The following is a 14,829-nucleotide window of genomic DNA, read 5'->3' on the forward strand; positions in this document are numbered from 1 at the left end:
GTGTAGCAAAGTTTCCCGAGCTCTTATGAGGATGATCTATCTGCAGTCGTAAGAAGCCATTACCAGTAGGTGTTTTCACAGCCATTTCAAAGAGGATGACTCTGAGGCACAGAGAGATCAAGTAACCAACACCAGTTCTGTCTATAGTGGATGCAGGACAGGGCCTAACTCAACAAACCAGACAGGATGATCTAAAACCCAATTCCTTATTCCCGTGTGGCAGGTGTGTGCACACTGAGACAGCACACAGTGTGATGAAATCGTGACAAGGTCACCAGGAGAAGCGGTAGCTCTGTCACTTGACTCTGTCAGGGCCCGGCAGGGAACGCTGATGTATGAATAGCCTCAGACCATGCTCTGACCACTGATAACAGGTTGGGACAACAGACCCCATCAAAGAGGGTTCAGCCAGGGAACCTCAAGGGAGAAATGACAAGGGCCAAACTCCCCTCTCACCTGTTAAAACGCGGGTCTGCATAAGCATCTGGAATGTTCAGGACTTCCCCTGTCCTTGCCACTTGGCCAGCAATCCCCTTCTCAATTGAAAACCTGCAGAAACAGAAAAACAGGGACATGCTAATTAGATAGTTACAAAGCTTTTCACTGTCAAATGTTGAACTGAACCTTTAAGAATACATATTAATTTTATATTTATATATCCTAAATGATCTTATAAGATACATCAAAGGGAAGCAGCAAAATACCGTACAGGGCTAGCTCAGAACCAAGTTGGGAGATTTAAAACACACTAACTTGAGAATGTCACTGACTGAGAAGTGAAACGGAAAACTCTCTGCTGGGCTCTAACACTGGCCACCAGCAAGTCAGCTCACTGGTCACAGTGCGTGCGCTTTCTTAGCGGATCTCCCGCACAGCTGGGCTCACTAAGTTGCACATGTGCAGCCCGGACTCAGCTCTGTCGACCTTTCTGAATGCAGAACATGGAGTATCTGTTGTCTGCAGCCCACATACCACAGAGAAACAGTGCAGAGGTGTTTTCACGTCTCTAGTTTGCTCATCTTAAAAACAATCAGGATCCATACATAAATTGATAATGTTTGGTTATATTTTTGTGAGAGAGCATCATCCTGATAGATAATTTTCACATTATTATATTTTATGTATTATAATCATTCATGTGTTTATTTCAAAAATTAGTGACTTAAGAAATACATTGGCAACTCACGCTAAGAGTTTTCCAACCTCAAAAGGGCACTGACCCAACACAGAATTAAAACATCCCCCAAAGGACCAGCACTGTGTGAAATGTAAAGTCTCCACCCTCCCCATCCCTTCATGCTTTCAGGAGCCCAAATCAGACACCACGAGCCATGCCACAGTCTCCTCAGGGCTTGCTGAGAGCCGTGTGAATGGGGACGTTCCTTCAGTTCTCAGTGATGCTGGGGACCCGCACCCACCAGTCCCGGCAAAGCCATAGCCTGGTTTCCTCCATTCCTACTCCCTGTGCTCGGAAACGCGAGCTGCTGTTTCCACAGTTAGATCAGCACCAGCGGTGTGAGCAACACCCAAAGTCAAGGCAAGGAAAACCAATCTAACTGGGTGACCATCACCAGGCTGGCAAGTCCAGAGCTAGAACCAAACCAAGAAATGAACAAAATGTAAAGCCCCATGTACCCTGACGGTGCCTTTACATCAGCATTGTGTGACTATATAACCCAGGACCCATCACCCTAGAAACAAAAGTGCCGGGGGCAGAGTGGCGACAGCCTGTGGCTGGCCTCATTTTGTCCTGTGGGATCAGTTTCCTAATAAGGTGAAGCAGCCAAATGTGGATGTAGTTCCCTCATGTTGGCGACATTTGTGAAAGGAAGTTTCTGTCCTGCCTGGTCCTCTCTTATTTTGAAAAGAAAAAGGGGGTGCTGTGGGATAATGCTCTTATACCCTGTAAAGATTTGTTACTCATATTGGTTTAATAAAATGCTGATTGGCCAGTAGCCAGGCAGGAAGTATAGGCAGGGCGGCCAGAATAGGAGAATTCTGGAAAGAGGAAAGCCTCAGTCTGCAGTCACCTCCCAGATGCAGAGAAAGCAAGAAAAAAATGCTGCACTTGAGAAAAGGTACCAAGCCATGTGACTAAACAGAGATATGAGTTATGGACTGATTTAAGTTGTAAGAGCTAGTTAATAATAAGCCTGAGCTAATAGGCCAAACAGTTTATAATTAATATAAGCTTGTATGTGTTTCTTTGGGACCGGGCAGGGCAGAAACTTCCATTTACAGCCAAATGGAAAACATTTATTACTGAGGACATGGTTCTTCACTAGAGAATTTTGCAGAGCTTATATGGAAGGTCAAAGTGGACACAGGAAGAAGAGGCGAAGGGTGAAAGGGACTTGACATCTGCACATGATGCTCGACTCCTCCACCTGTTAGTGCTCCTTGTAGGCTTCCAGGCTGTGACAAGACTGAGCCACCAGGACTCTGCCAACAAGTAAAGGCCATCTGTCCATGGAAATGACAGTAGCTGCCACTTAAGGGAACAAGGAAGGCTTTCGTTTGGAAATGCAGCAGCAGAGTAGCTGATCCAGTCAATGGTCAGGTCCAGGAGGTGTTCAAGTCCTCCATTTCCTCTGCTCACAAGTTGGGAAGCAGCAGCAGTGTAGCTGACCCAGTCAACGGTCAGGTCCAGGAGGTGTTCAAGTCCTCGATTTTCTCTGCTCACAAGTTGGGAAGCAGCAGGGGCTGAGTTGGTTAAGCTCACCCTGCTCTTACACACAGGAGCCTGCCGGCTGCAGCTGGAGCGACCTTTACCTACCTGGGAGCACTAGTAAGTTTTTCCAACATGATTTCCAAAAGGACCGCCTCCGGAAGACGGCATTTCCAGGAGTGACGCTAACGCTTCCTAGGCGCGGTTTCGCTGGCACAGCAATGTCATTCCCAGAAGCACTACCTTCAGGAGGCGGGTCCTGGTGGGAATGATATCAGAGTATGACAAGCCTTGTCAGCACACCTGTGAAGAGGCACAGAGAAGTGGACGACAGGAGACCTGCGCATCTGCATCGAAGCCGGGACGGCCACTCCAGCTGTACCTGATCTCCTTGGTCTTCTTGAAGACGGGCTTCCCCTCCTTCTCCTCCCCAATGTCAAACAGGTCCGAATACAGCTCTTTATTCTTGTGGTCCACCTGGAAGAGCGCGCAGCGGTCGGCGTTCACTAGATTTTTTGCATATATCTGAGGCAAATGAGAAGCCAGAGTAAACTGGTGGGAAACTGAAGCTGGTTACCGTGAACCTTAGCACGAGATGCGCTTTGATTACAGCTGCTCTATACTGGGGAAGGAATCAGGAGTGTGCATACAGGAGTGGAGAAGGGGACACACAATGAGCATTGCATGTTAAGTCAGTCTGTGTGCTGATCCCAGCAGATACAACAAGAACAAACAGCTCACAGGTGCCCACGCTCCTGCTGGTGTTGAAATACTAGAGCACTGTCCTTGACCTGCTGACCAGCAACTGTTCTCTCTTCCTGAGCATCCTCAAGCTCTCGAGTTCTTTCCAGGAGCTTCTCGGGATGCTCCTGGCATCTTGGGCTGTCTCTGTCAGCACTATGGCCGGCACCCACACAGCCTGGTTGCTGTCTATGACTGGAAAGACTATGGAATACCCCAAGCATGGAGGCCCATGCCTTTCATCCCAGAATCCTGAAGGCAGAAGCAAACGGAGCTCTGATCTCTGGGGCAGCCAGGGCTACACAGTGAGACTGCATAGGAAGTATATGAAACGGATTCTGGCCGTGCCTGTACCAGAGACGGCATTCCAAGCTCAGAACACCAGAGTTTCTAGCCCCTTCTCGCCTCTCTGCTTTCTCTTCCTGAAGGTCCAAGAGTGAAGAAGGGCCTATGGAGAACAGAGTCCCAGAACAACGGCAAGCAGGGGTCTCAGGTTAGGAAACCACAGAAAGCTTGGTCCTATGAGCTAGGGTGTCACTCAGTTGGAAAAGCGCTGCCAAGCACACAGACTGAGTCTGAAACAGACATTGCTCTCGGGAAGGAGACCAGACTGGCCAATGAATTTCACTTATTTGGATTATTGATAGTAACAGTGCCTTCTCCACCCACAGAGCTAGCTCCAAAAACAACCAAGGCAAGTGGGCCACTACATTTATCCCAACTAAGAAGAAACACAGACCTAATTGTTTCTATCTCACTCGCTTCCTTTTGGAGAACCTCTGTGTGCTAATGCATGCAGATGTGTGTGGGTGGCCATTGAGGCCAGAATGATGCTGGGTCCCCTTGGCTGTGGGCCGCCAGATGGGTGCTGAGACCTGCACTCTCCAAATCAGCAAGGCTTTGTAACTCCAGAGCTGTCTCACTGCCCCCTCGTTTTCATTTGCTAATTTTTATTGACATCTCTGTATTTTAGCTGTTGTCATCATCTTCTAGCTTGTGTCCAAGTAACCTTTTGTAAATGTTTCCTTCCTCATCCCATCCTGCTATTTCCTGCTATTTCTACTCTTCCCGCCTCGACACTTTCCCTCTCATTCATAGCTACTCCCTCTTCTTCCCTCAACCCATTCTCTTTCCAGTTGTCACTGTTAACACCTTGCACTCTGAAATGCCCTCGGCCACATTTCTGCCAGCAGCGGCTCTGAAGCACAGGAGTCTGTCAGTGTGTGTTGTCACCAAGCGCTTTGTCAAGGCGGCTTCCTGTCACTGCTGCCAGCCTCCCGCTAGCTAAACAGTGGTGGGTGACCAACACCCAAGTGAAGACAACACACCAGGAACACTCTCATAGAATAAACAGAAACAACAGGGAAAGTAGGGCCTGGAGGAAACAGGAAAATGAGAAAGCCAGCCACCACAATAGCTCCCCAGGCTCCCGACTCCCCAGCGTGCAGGCTCAAGACATAAGGGTAACTGAAACACTAATTAAATATCTGAGGATCTGTTTTCCAGAACCATCAGTGATCAGATTCAGGGCTCAGAGGAAGGGATGTGACTCAGGAGCTGGACAACATAGCTCACAAAGTGGGTGAAAGGTGAGTCTCAAACATGAGAGAAAATTCAGTAAGGAAGCAGATTCTAGGGCAGAAGCAAACACAGAAGAGTCAGCCACCAAACAGAAACAGTGGACAGCGCTGTCAACACGTGGGATCAACAGAGGAGGGAGGAGGGAACATATCTAGAAAAACTCAGAAAATTGAACGACTGAGCATGCCCAATGCTGAAGAGGCTGCAAGAGAAGATCCAATGCAAAAATCTCAAGAAACAGACGATGCAGCCATGGGAATCACTGTGAAACAGTTCTCAGCGCACCTACTTCTGGGAGAGGGCCACTGAGACTTGATTTAAGGAGACCGAACTTTAGGATCAGCATCAAGGGGGTTCCCTACTTTGACTCATACAGAAAGTGCCTTGGAGACCAGGAAGCAAAATCAAGCTTTCTCCAAGCATTGCTGTTTAAACCAGGGTGTCCCAGGGTCCTCCCCAAGTTCTCAACAAAGGTGAAGAAAGACAGAGGGTCTCAAAGAGCCATAACTCATGATGATTAACAGAGCATATTCATCAAATACACACAAAATGCCACACCAAGAGTAAAGACCAAGAACATAAGGGTGGAAGGAAAATCACAGTCAAAACTGAAAACACCTACCATGATGTGTTCAAGTAGAGAGTCTATGGCAACTATGTTATCAAAGTATGTCCTGAAAAACACAAACACAAGTTCCATGAGCAACCTTACAGACAGCATGGTGCATGTGAAGCTCTCTACACAGTTTATGGGTTCCACATTTAAATAAATGAATATGTATAATATTATTTGACGTGGGATAACCCCTCTGTATGGTGTGAAGATGTTTTATTACCATTGGTTAATAAAAAGCTGATTTGGCCAATAGCTAGGCAGGAAATCCAAGCATGAATAAAGGGAGAAAAAAGGAGGAGTCACGGAGACATCAGCAGCTGCTGGAGTAGCAAGATGGGAGGTGACAAGTGACGAGCCTCATGGTAAAATATAGAATAGCAGAAATGGGTTAATTTAGATGTAAAAGCTAGTTAGTAATCAGCCTGAGCCATTGGCCAAACAGTGCCTGAGCCATTGGCCAAGCAGTGTCTGAGCCACTGGCCAAAGTGTTTGTAATTAATATTAAGCCTCAGAGTGGTTATTTGATAACTGGTGGGTGGGAGAGAAACCTTTAATTATAATTATTAAAAACAATCAATGAAGCTTTATCATTGCCTTAGTACAGTGGAATCATCCAGTAATTATATCATTGCTTAATGGAGAGGAGGGAGCAAGACTGTAATATAAACTACGTAGGACTGGATTCAGGTGCAGGATTGCTGAAAACAATAAAATTAGAAGTCAAACTGCACTGAGAAATCAGAAGAACTAACCTGAGAAGAAATACCATAATGCAAGCAGTTGGAACCCAAGGACCTGTAATTGTTTTATTAAGGTAAAATGTATGTTCAGTGGCAGGAATGTGCTGTAGAGGCAGTGAGATACCCACTAAGATGTTACTCCAACAGCCAGCCCATCACACAATATATTAAAAACTACTCAATATGGGTTTGCTGGCTCTTGAGGATTTCAGCCGTGCTCTGAAATTAACATGTGTACTGTGATACCATGATACAGTGATGGAAGATGCTCTCCTTCACTTGCGAGCCACGAAACTGAGGACTTCACTGTATTGTGAGCTCATGCCTAGGAGAAGACAGCACTGGAGTGAGTGAGTCTCCTAAGTGAGCAGAAGGCAGGAAGTCATAATGTGTCACGTGGGCAATCAGCTTTGGGACACTTCCAAAATGTGCAAATGTGTTGACCAGAGAGAAGCTTAGTGTCCCTTTCTGTGTGCTCTGAAGTTAACATCATCATGGTCCCCAACACGTTTGACAGGGTTCATCGGGGTGAAAGAGCAATCACTAGAGCTACATGTCTCTAATTTCAGATCCCAGAGAGCAGCTCCCAAGTGAGCCAGCAACTCCAGCCTGAGCAGTCTGCAGGGCTCCAGAATGTGCTAGTGAGGATTTACGAAGCACTGGCAGGGCCAGGAGAAGCCAGTACCTGCCACAGTGTTGCTGGAGGCCAGGGATGAGTAGGTGCCTCCCCAACTTACTAAACTGGTAGGGGGGACATGACCCAGGTGACCATATCCTGAGCTTTAAGGCTTTGTTATTAATGAGGTAGGCTGTGTAGACAGAAGGTCTCCCCTGTAGAATGCAAAGTCAACACAAACCTATAATTTTATAAATATCTGTAATAGCTTTCACTACCAACCCAGGGAGGTGATCTAGGTCAAGCTTCAGAGAAACGGAATGTTTTCTCATAATCGCAACCGGCGCAGCAGAAATGCGATGGCATTGTTAACGATGCTGTGTAGAGTGACCTTGTTAGAAAATGCCAGAGAACACATCTTGGAAAAGGTTAGAGAAATCAGCGGCAGCATCTTCTGCTTCCAGAATAAATGTCAGACTAAGATCACTACATACACAGACAAAGATGCAATTCTCTAATCCACAAAGTGACAAAGAACTCTCCCCTGAATGTTTGCATGCCTCTTGCAGCAGACAGAGATGTCACCCTGGGGACCTGTGCTTCACACCACTGCCCCCAAGGTCAGGTACAACACTTACTTTGATACATCGAGCAGGAAGTCATTCAGTTCGGTCTGTTTGGCGAGACCTCTGCACACCTGCCAACCAGACAACAGTTTCTAGTCATCCGGGAGCTCTGATGCCTTAGGAGCAGACCCCAGAGCACTGTTTAGACAATCGCTGTTGGTATTACTTCTTGAAAAATGCTACATGCTAACCCCTGTTCAGAGTGTTTATTCTCTCACATCATGGCTGCACAGCTCTCCCACCTGGGACACACAGTCTCTCACTGAGGCAAGGAGCTGTGAGCAGCGCAGACACTCTCCGCCCTCATGAGTTCCACACCCGCTTCCACCTCCAAATCCGGGAAGTGCCCAACACACTCTGTGGCCCCAGGAGACCCTACTACTTTTGCCATCACCCTGAAATGACCCTTCTCTTCTTGTCATGTAAAGAACAACACATATGTACCTGCCCCAAGAGATTTACAATGACTTACAAATGAGCATAAGGGTTACATAGATGACATTGTTCAGATATAAAATATTACATCCAAAACCAAAGCTGGGGATGGCTTACTGGCCTCGACTCTAGCCTCCACTACTGCTGCCTTGGGATGCCCTTGTGAGAGCGCCCCTGGACTTACCTGCACCTGGTGTATTGCTACGGAAGCCCAAGCAAGATTGGCAGTTGCGACCTAAAAAACACAAATAAGCGCATGTCAGACAAACCTGATCGCAGGCCATCGGGTTTCCGCAGCAAGCCATTACTTGCCGAGCCATCTCAGTTGGCTACATTATCTTCTTTTAATATTAAATAATATTTTTCTGGGTGACAAAACTTTAATTGGAATACCTCTAATTGCCTCTTTAAGCCTGTGTGGTGTCCCTAAGAGGGCAGAATACTGTGCCTATGTATACTCTATGCATCCGAGGACTGAAGGCTATATTCCATGTTTCCATTTTTATTTCCATGTGTCTCGTATGTGCGCAAATGCACACACGTGTGAAGGCCAGAGAGAAACCTCAGAAACGTCTACCTCCACTGAGGCAAGATCTCACCAGTCTAGAGAGCAGCAATTGGGCTGCACTGGCAGGACATAGTCCCACGGACCCTCCTGTCTCTGCTCCCCAGGACTGACTACAGACACATATTGCCACACATAGTTTTTATAAAGGGATGTCAGGGCACCCTCTCAGATCCTTGCATTGTCCACCAATCCTACCCCCCACCCCACCCCCACCCAGCCTCCAGCACAGAGTCCTCCAGCACAGAGTCCTCCAGCACAGAGTCCTCCAGCACAGAGTCCTCCAGCAGAGTCCTCCAGCACAGAGTCCTCCAGCACAGAGCCCTCCAGCACAGAGTCCTCCAGCACAGAGCCCTCCAGCACAGAGTCCTCCAGCACAGAGCCCTCCAGCACAGAGTCCTCCAGCACAGAGTCCTCCAGCACAGAGTCCTCCAGCACAGAGTCCTCCAGCACAGAGCCCTCCAGCACAGAGTCCTCCAGCACAGAGTCCTCCAGGACAGAGTCCTCCAGCAGAGTCCTCCAGCACAGAGTCCTCCAGCACAGAGTCCTCCAGCACAGAGTCCCCCAGCACAGAGTCCCCCAGCACAGAGCCCTCCAGCACAGAGCCCTCCAGCACAGAGTCCTCCAGCACAGAGTCCTCCAGCACAGAGTCCTCCAGCACAGAGTCCCCCAGCACAGAGTCCTCCAGCACAGAGCCCTCCAGCACAGAGTCCTCCAGCACAGAGCCCTCCAGCACAGAGTCCTCCAGCACAGAGTCCTCCAGCACAGAGTCCTCCAGCACAGAGTCCTCCAGCACAGAGCCCTCCAGCACAGAGTCCTCCAGCACAGAGTCCTCCAGGACAGAGTCCTCCAGCAGAGTCCTCCAGCACAGAGTCCTCCAGCACAGAGTCCTCCAGCACAGAGTCCCCCAGCACAGAGTCCCCCAGCACAGAGTCCTCCAGCACAGAGCCCTCCAGCAGAGTCCTCCAGCACAGAGCCCTCCAGCACAGAGTCCTCCAGCACAGAGTCCTCCAGCACAGAGCCCTCCAGCACAGAGTCCTCCAGCACAGAGCCCTCCAGCACAGAGTCCTCCAGCACAGAGTCCTCCAGCACAGAGTCCTCCAGCACAGAGTCCTCCAGCAGAGTCCTCCAGCACAGAGTCCTCCAGCACAGAGTCCTCCAGCACAGAGTCCTCCAGCACAGAGTCCTCCAGCAGAGTCCTCCAGCACAGAGTCCTCCAGCACAGAGTCCTCCAGCAGAGTCCTCCAGCACAGAGTCCTCCAGCAGAGTCCTCCAGCACAGAGTCCTCCAGCACAGAGTCCTCCAGCACAGAGCCCACTTCTGCTACTGTCTTCCACTCTGCACGCCCTTCCTGGGCACAGGTGCTAGCTAGCTCTAGGGGCTACAGACAAAGGAGGAAGTAAGAGCGAGGCTGGGCAGGACACTGTGCCTATGTATACCGGTGTCCTGTCCAGTGGAAACAATGGTCATAGGAGCCGTGGGAGCACACAGCAGGACAGAAGGAAGGACACAGGTCCCATGCGCAGGCACTTGGGCCAGGCGCTATGAGGTGACAGGGCCCGGACTCCACCCACAGGAAAGCAAGACTTCTTTGCACAGGACATCCCTGGAAACAAGGGCTTGGTCATTCAGGAAGTGGGTGAAGCCAGACCACTTTCAGGGACCTGATCTCTCTGCCATAGAGAGGCGCGAGGTGCTGTGTGTGTTTAGTGTTTGTGAGCCAACTGCAACCAGAGCATGGCATGAGCACATAACCAAGGAAGAGGACACATTCAGGAAGACACAGACAGCCAGGATGCCATCCTGCGCTTGGCTTCACATTCGCCGAAGCACATTTTTGGTTAAGATGTTTTTATACAGAAAAAAGAGAGTGTATTTCTAATTTAGCCAGTCTCCTCTAAAAACTGCTGCTCAAGAAAACAGGTTTTTAAGAATACGCTACTGTTTGCAGCCAAACACAGTCAGGCAAACAGTGACTTCCCTATCCATTCACGTATGCACAACTATTCACGTATGCACCACATATGCACATCCATTCGTGTATGCACATCCATCACACATGCACATCCATTCACGTATGCACATCCATTCACGTATGCACATCCATTCATGTATGCACATCCATCACGCATGCACATCCATTCACATATGCACATCCATTCACGTATGCACATCCATTCACGTATTCACATCCATTCACGTATGCACATCCATCACAATGCACATCCATTCACGTATGCACATCCATCACGTATGCACATCCATCACGTATGCACATCCATCACAATGCACATCCATCACACATGCACATCCATCACACATGCACATCCATTCACATATGCACATCCATCACGTATGCACATCCATCACGTATGCACATCCATCACGTATGCACATCCATCACACATGCACATCCATCACGTATGCACATCCATTCACGTATGCACATCCATCACACATGCACATCCATCACGTATGCACATCCATCACAATGCACATCCATCACACATGCACATCCATCACGTATGCACATCCATCACACATGCACATCCATTCACGTATGCACATCCATCACACATGCACATCCATCACGTATGCACATCCATCACGTATGCACATCCATCACAATGCACATCCATCACACATGCACATCCATCACGTATGCACATCCATCACACATGCACATCCATCACACATGCACATCCATCACGCATGCACATCCATTCACGTATGCACATCCATCACACATGCACATCCATTCATGTATGCACATCCATTCACGTATGCACATCCATTCACGTATGCACATCCATTCACGTATGCACATCCATTCACATATGCACATCCATTTACGTATGCACATCCATTCACGTATTCACATACATTCACATATGCACCACGTATGCACATCCATTCACGTATGCACATCCATTCACATATGCACATCCATTTACGTATGCACATCCATTCACGTATTCACATACATTCACATATGCACCACGTATGCACATCCATTCAGGCATGCACATTCATTCACGTTTGCACATCCATTCACGCATGCACTTAGCACTGGCAGGTGCCACCAGTGAGGGCAGGAGGCCAAAAGACATTTTTAAACTGTTTTTTAAATGCACATTTTAACTCACAGTACAGGTTTTTTTCGTCTGCATGCCACATGAGTGCTTGCCAGAAGAGGGTGTCTAAGCCCCTGGCTGGAGTTACAGACGGTTGTGGGCTACCATTTGGGTGCTGGGAAATGAACCCAGTCCTCTGTGAGAAAAGCAAGTGCTCTGAAGCCCTGGGCCACCTCTCCAGCCCCGGGGGTAGTGTTTGAGCCTCACCTCCTGGTGACTGAGACAGAAGGCCTCCTTGCCCCAGTGCCTGTACAGCTCAAGAATGCCGATCAAGTCTCCAATGGCAGTGACGATGGGCAAGCAAAGAACAGACTGGATTCGAGTTCCTGATTCCAGACCTGTGCCTCTTGGAAACCGCTCATCCTGAAAGTCAAAGGAGAGAAGACTCGGACCTGAGCATCCTAGCTTTGCGTGTACACGCGTTAAGCGTGAACAGCGGCTGTCCGTTCACGTGAGAGTGAGAAGGGCTACCACCAAGTCTGACACTGGTCCCCTCACCTCCTCTGCCAGAACCACCCCAGGCTTTGCAGGTGTATGCCCAGGCAAACACCATGTTTACACATGTGTACACAAACATGCCTTCCCTTCTGTGTTTAAGGTCATGCTGACTATTTCATCTGAGTTGAACTTCCAGAGCCCAAAGTATGCTTTCAAGTCATCCATTATCAACCAGTTATCATTACAATTAAAGTAGGTTCGACTTAATAATATTCTATCTTAGCTAAAATTTCTACAAGCCAGAACAGGGCAAAGAAAATGATTACTATCAAGACGGCAATTCTATACACTTGGTTTCTACCATCTGCGGGAAGCGAACGGAACCCAGAAAACCCTTCCTGAATCAAGAGAGACGTGCATGTGTTCATGTGGCTTCCAGTCTTTGAACGGCTGCACCCAGGACAGAACATTTTCAGATGATTCTTCCCGCCTCCCCCACCCCCACTTTAGACCCTTCCTTTCTTTCTTCTTCAATAAAGCCACACTTAATTCGTTCTAGTTAAATCATTGACAGAAAAAAAAATAAACCAAAACCCAAAAAAACAGAAGCCAGGTTCCAAGTCTCCGGTTCAACCGTTTCACAGAACAAGCTCCTTCTGCGTGTGTTTCTGAGTGTATTTGTCACCTATGAAGCCTACACCCCCTGCAGTGACATTCATCAGACATCTGCCTGAACACACTTGAGAGACTGCACTGAGGATTTGTCTGTCATCTCTCTTGCCAGCCACATCTTTGCTGGTACCCTCTGTCACTGAGGAGGCTCAGGAAGGGTGCAGGCCTGCTCCTGTGATTACTACTCTGGCTGGTGGGAAGGCAGGGAATGAGACGCCAACAGTGGTTGGAGACCTGACATCAGACTCTGCCATGCTGGCCTCACAGGTGGGGAGCGAGAAGAACCAGCAGACTTGAGGTGGCTGGAAAGTAGCCACACCTGACTCATGGCCAGCTGGCTTCTGTCTTTTATTACCCAGAAGCCTACAAGCCTGCCTCAACAGAATGGCCAACCGTAGACGCCCGAGAACTGGCCACTGAAGGACACCCTTCACGTGGGACAGTCGGTCCGGCAGCAGCGTTGACATGACTCACCAGGCAGGCGCTGGCTATTCGCATAGCTACTGACATCTTATTCTGGTTAGCCATGGTGGCGTGTGCTGAAATAAGAGCGCCATCTCACAGCAAGCACAACTGGTGTGATTTTTCTGAACATAAAAGCTAAACTATGAGCATATTCGTTCATTGATCTGCATCTTCTTTTAACGCATTTATAATTCATTTCGAAACAAATTAACTAAGATCAAAATAATGCATCCTCTTTTCAATTAAACCCCGAGAGCATGAGAGTCAAAGCGCCCTACCCCAAGGATGTCCTCCACAAGCAGCGTTTTCCTGGACTTGGCCACATAAGCAGAGATGGTGGTGCCCTGGGTGATGGGTCCGGCAGGGATAAGCCGGGGTTGACCTTCCTTCATTCCAGGCGGTGTGAACACACACAGACTCTAGGAAGAAGAAAAGATGACGATTTAGGTGATGATCCCCGCCTTTGCCCAATATCTACAAGGCTCCAGAGCAGAGTCAGAGTGTTACCTAATTAGGCCCCATAAAGTCTGGGAGCCAGGCACAGGAAAAGATGCGGGTGATGCAAGCTTTCATGGGGAGCAGACAGGGAACCTATAGCCAAGTCTTGTTCCCGCTTCACATGGAATGCACGTTTGGCATCAGAACTCACAAACATTACAGGCACAGAAATGCTCACGTTAGCCTCCTCTTGGGAACGAGACATGGTGTGGAATGAAGATGGCATCTTGCTACGAGACCCTTGACTCTACCATGCCAACCAATCCATGCTAAGCCTGGGACTGAGTGAAGGTCATTGCCTTCCCACCATTTCAGAACACTGCTCTGAGACCTTATCACTCACACGGCTCGAGCTGGAACTGTAGATTCGGGGTACCATGAATTAAGAAGGCCCTGTCCTCACTGCAGAGGCATGGCTACTCTTACAAGATCTCCTCTCATTGGAGTGACTCCGGATAAAGATTTTTGGCAAATCCACTCCCAAGAATATTAGAATCAATCATTTTGACAAATCTAGCCATGTTCTAAATTATTTTCCACAAAATAAAATGTTTAAATCATATTCTAATCATCGAAGTTGTAACATGGCTATCCACCCATTTGGAACTTTGCTGTGTGTTCTGGGAAACTCTATTGAACGCCTTACTTCCATCTTACAGATAAAGCAGCCATGTCAGCTGGCCCACATCGCCTACCCTGTCATGGTCAGTGCTACACTGACTGGGGAAGCTCTCTCTATCTGGAGACTGAGCTCCACTAAGGACTTATCCACAGACACTTGCTTTCCTCCTCAGAGCTGCCTTCTACTCACAGGACAAAGACTTCTACAAGTTTAAGATTCTTGGTTAAGCCAACAGGAAAGGAGAGAGGGAGGGAGGGGAAGAAAGGGAGCAGTAAAAAAAGGGGGGGAAGGGAAGGGGAGAAGAGATGGAAGAGAAGAGCAGAGCTGAGAGTTGTCCTAACTCTGGCAGTTTAGAAATAACAGGGCCTGGCGGTGGTGGCGCACGCCTTTAATTCCAGCACTCTGGAAGCAG

The 14,829-nt window shown here is 48.5% G+C and overlaps 1 protein-coding gene across 6 annotated transcripts in view; it reads right to left on the reverse strand.

Annotated features, from left to right (window-relative positions):
• Nucleotides 1–14,829, reverse strand: part of Pde10a (phosphodiesterase 10A) — a 440,519-nt gene that overhangs the window by 39,405 nt on the left and 386,285 nt on the right. For all 6 annotated transcript variants that reach the window (XM_075950945.1, XM_075950962.1, XM_075950955.1 and 3 more), the window contains 7 exons: nt 13,576–13,716; nt 11,930–12,085; nt 8,208–8,258; nt 7,601–7,659; nt 5,613–5,664; nt 3,051–3,193; nt 457–549 (listed from right to left, as the gene is read on the reverse strand). In XM_075950945.1, the coding sequence (XP_075807060.1) occupies nt 457–549; nt 3,051–3,193; nt 5,613–5,664; nt 7,601–7,659; nt 8,208–8,258; nt 11,930–12,085; nt 13,576–13,716 (695 nt within the window). The remainder of the gene's footprint in view (nt 1–456; nt 550–3,050; nt 3,194–5,612; nt 5,665–7,600; nt 7,660–8,207; nt 8,259–11,929; nt 12,086–13,575; nt 13,717–14,829) is intronic.

Source organism: Microtus pennsylvanicus, chromosome 1 (assembly GCF_037038515.1).
Source record: "Microtus pennsylvanicus isolate mMicPen1 chromosome 1, mMicPen1.hap1, whole genome shotgun sequence".
In the NCBI taxonomy this organism is placed as follows: Eukaryota; Metazoa; Chordata; class Mammalia; order Rodentia; family Cricetidae; genus Microtus; species Microtus pennsylvanicus.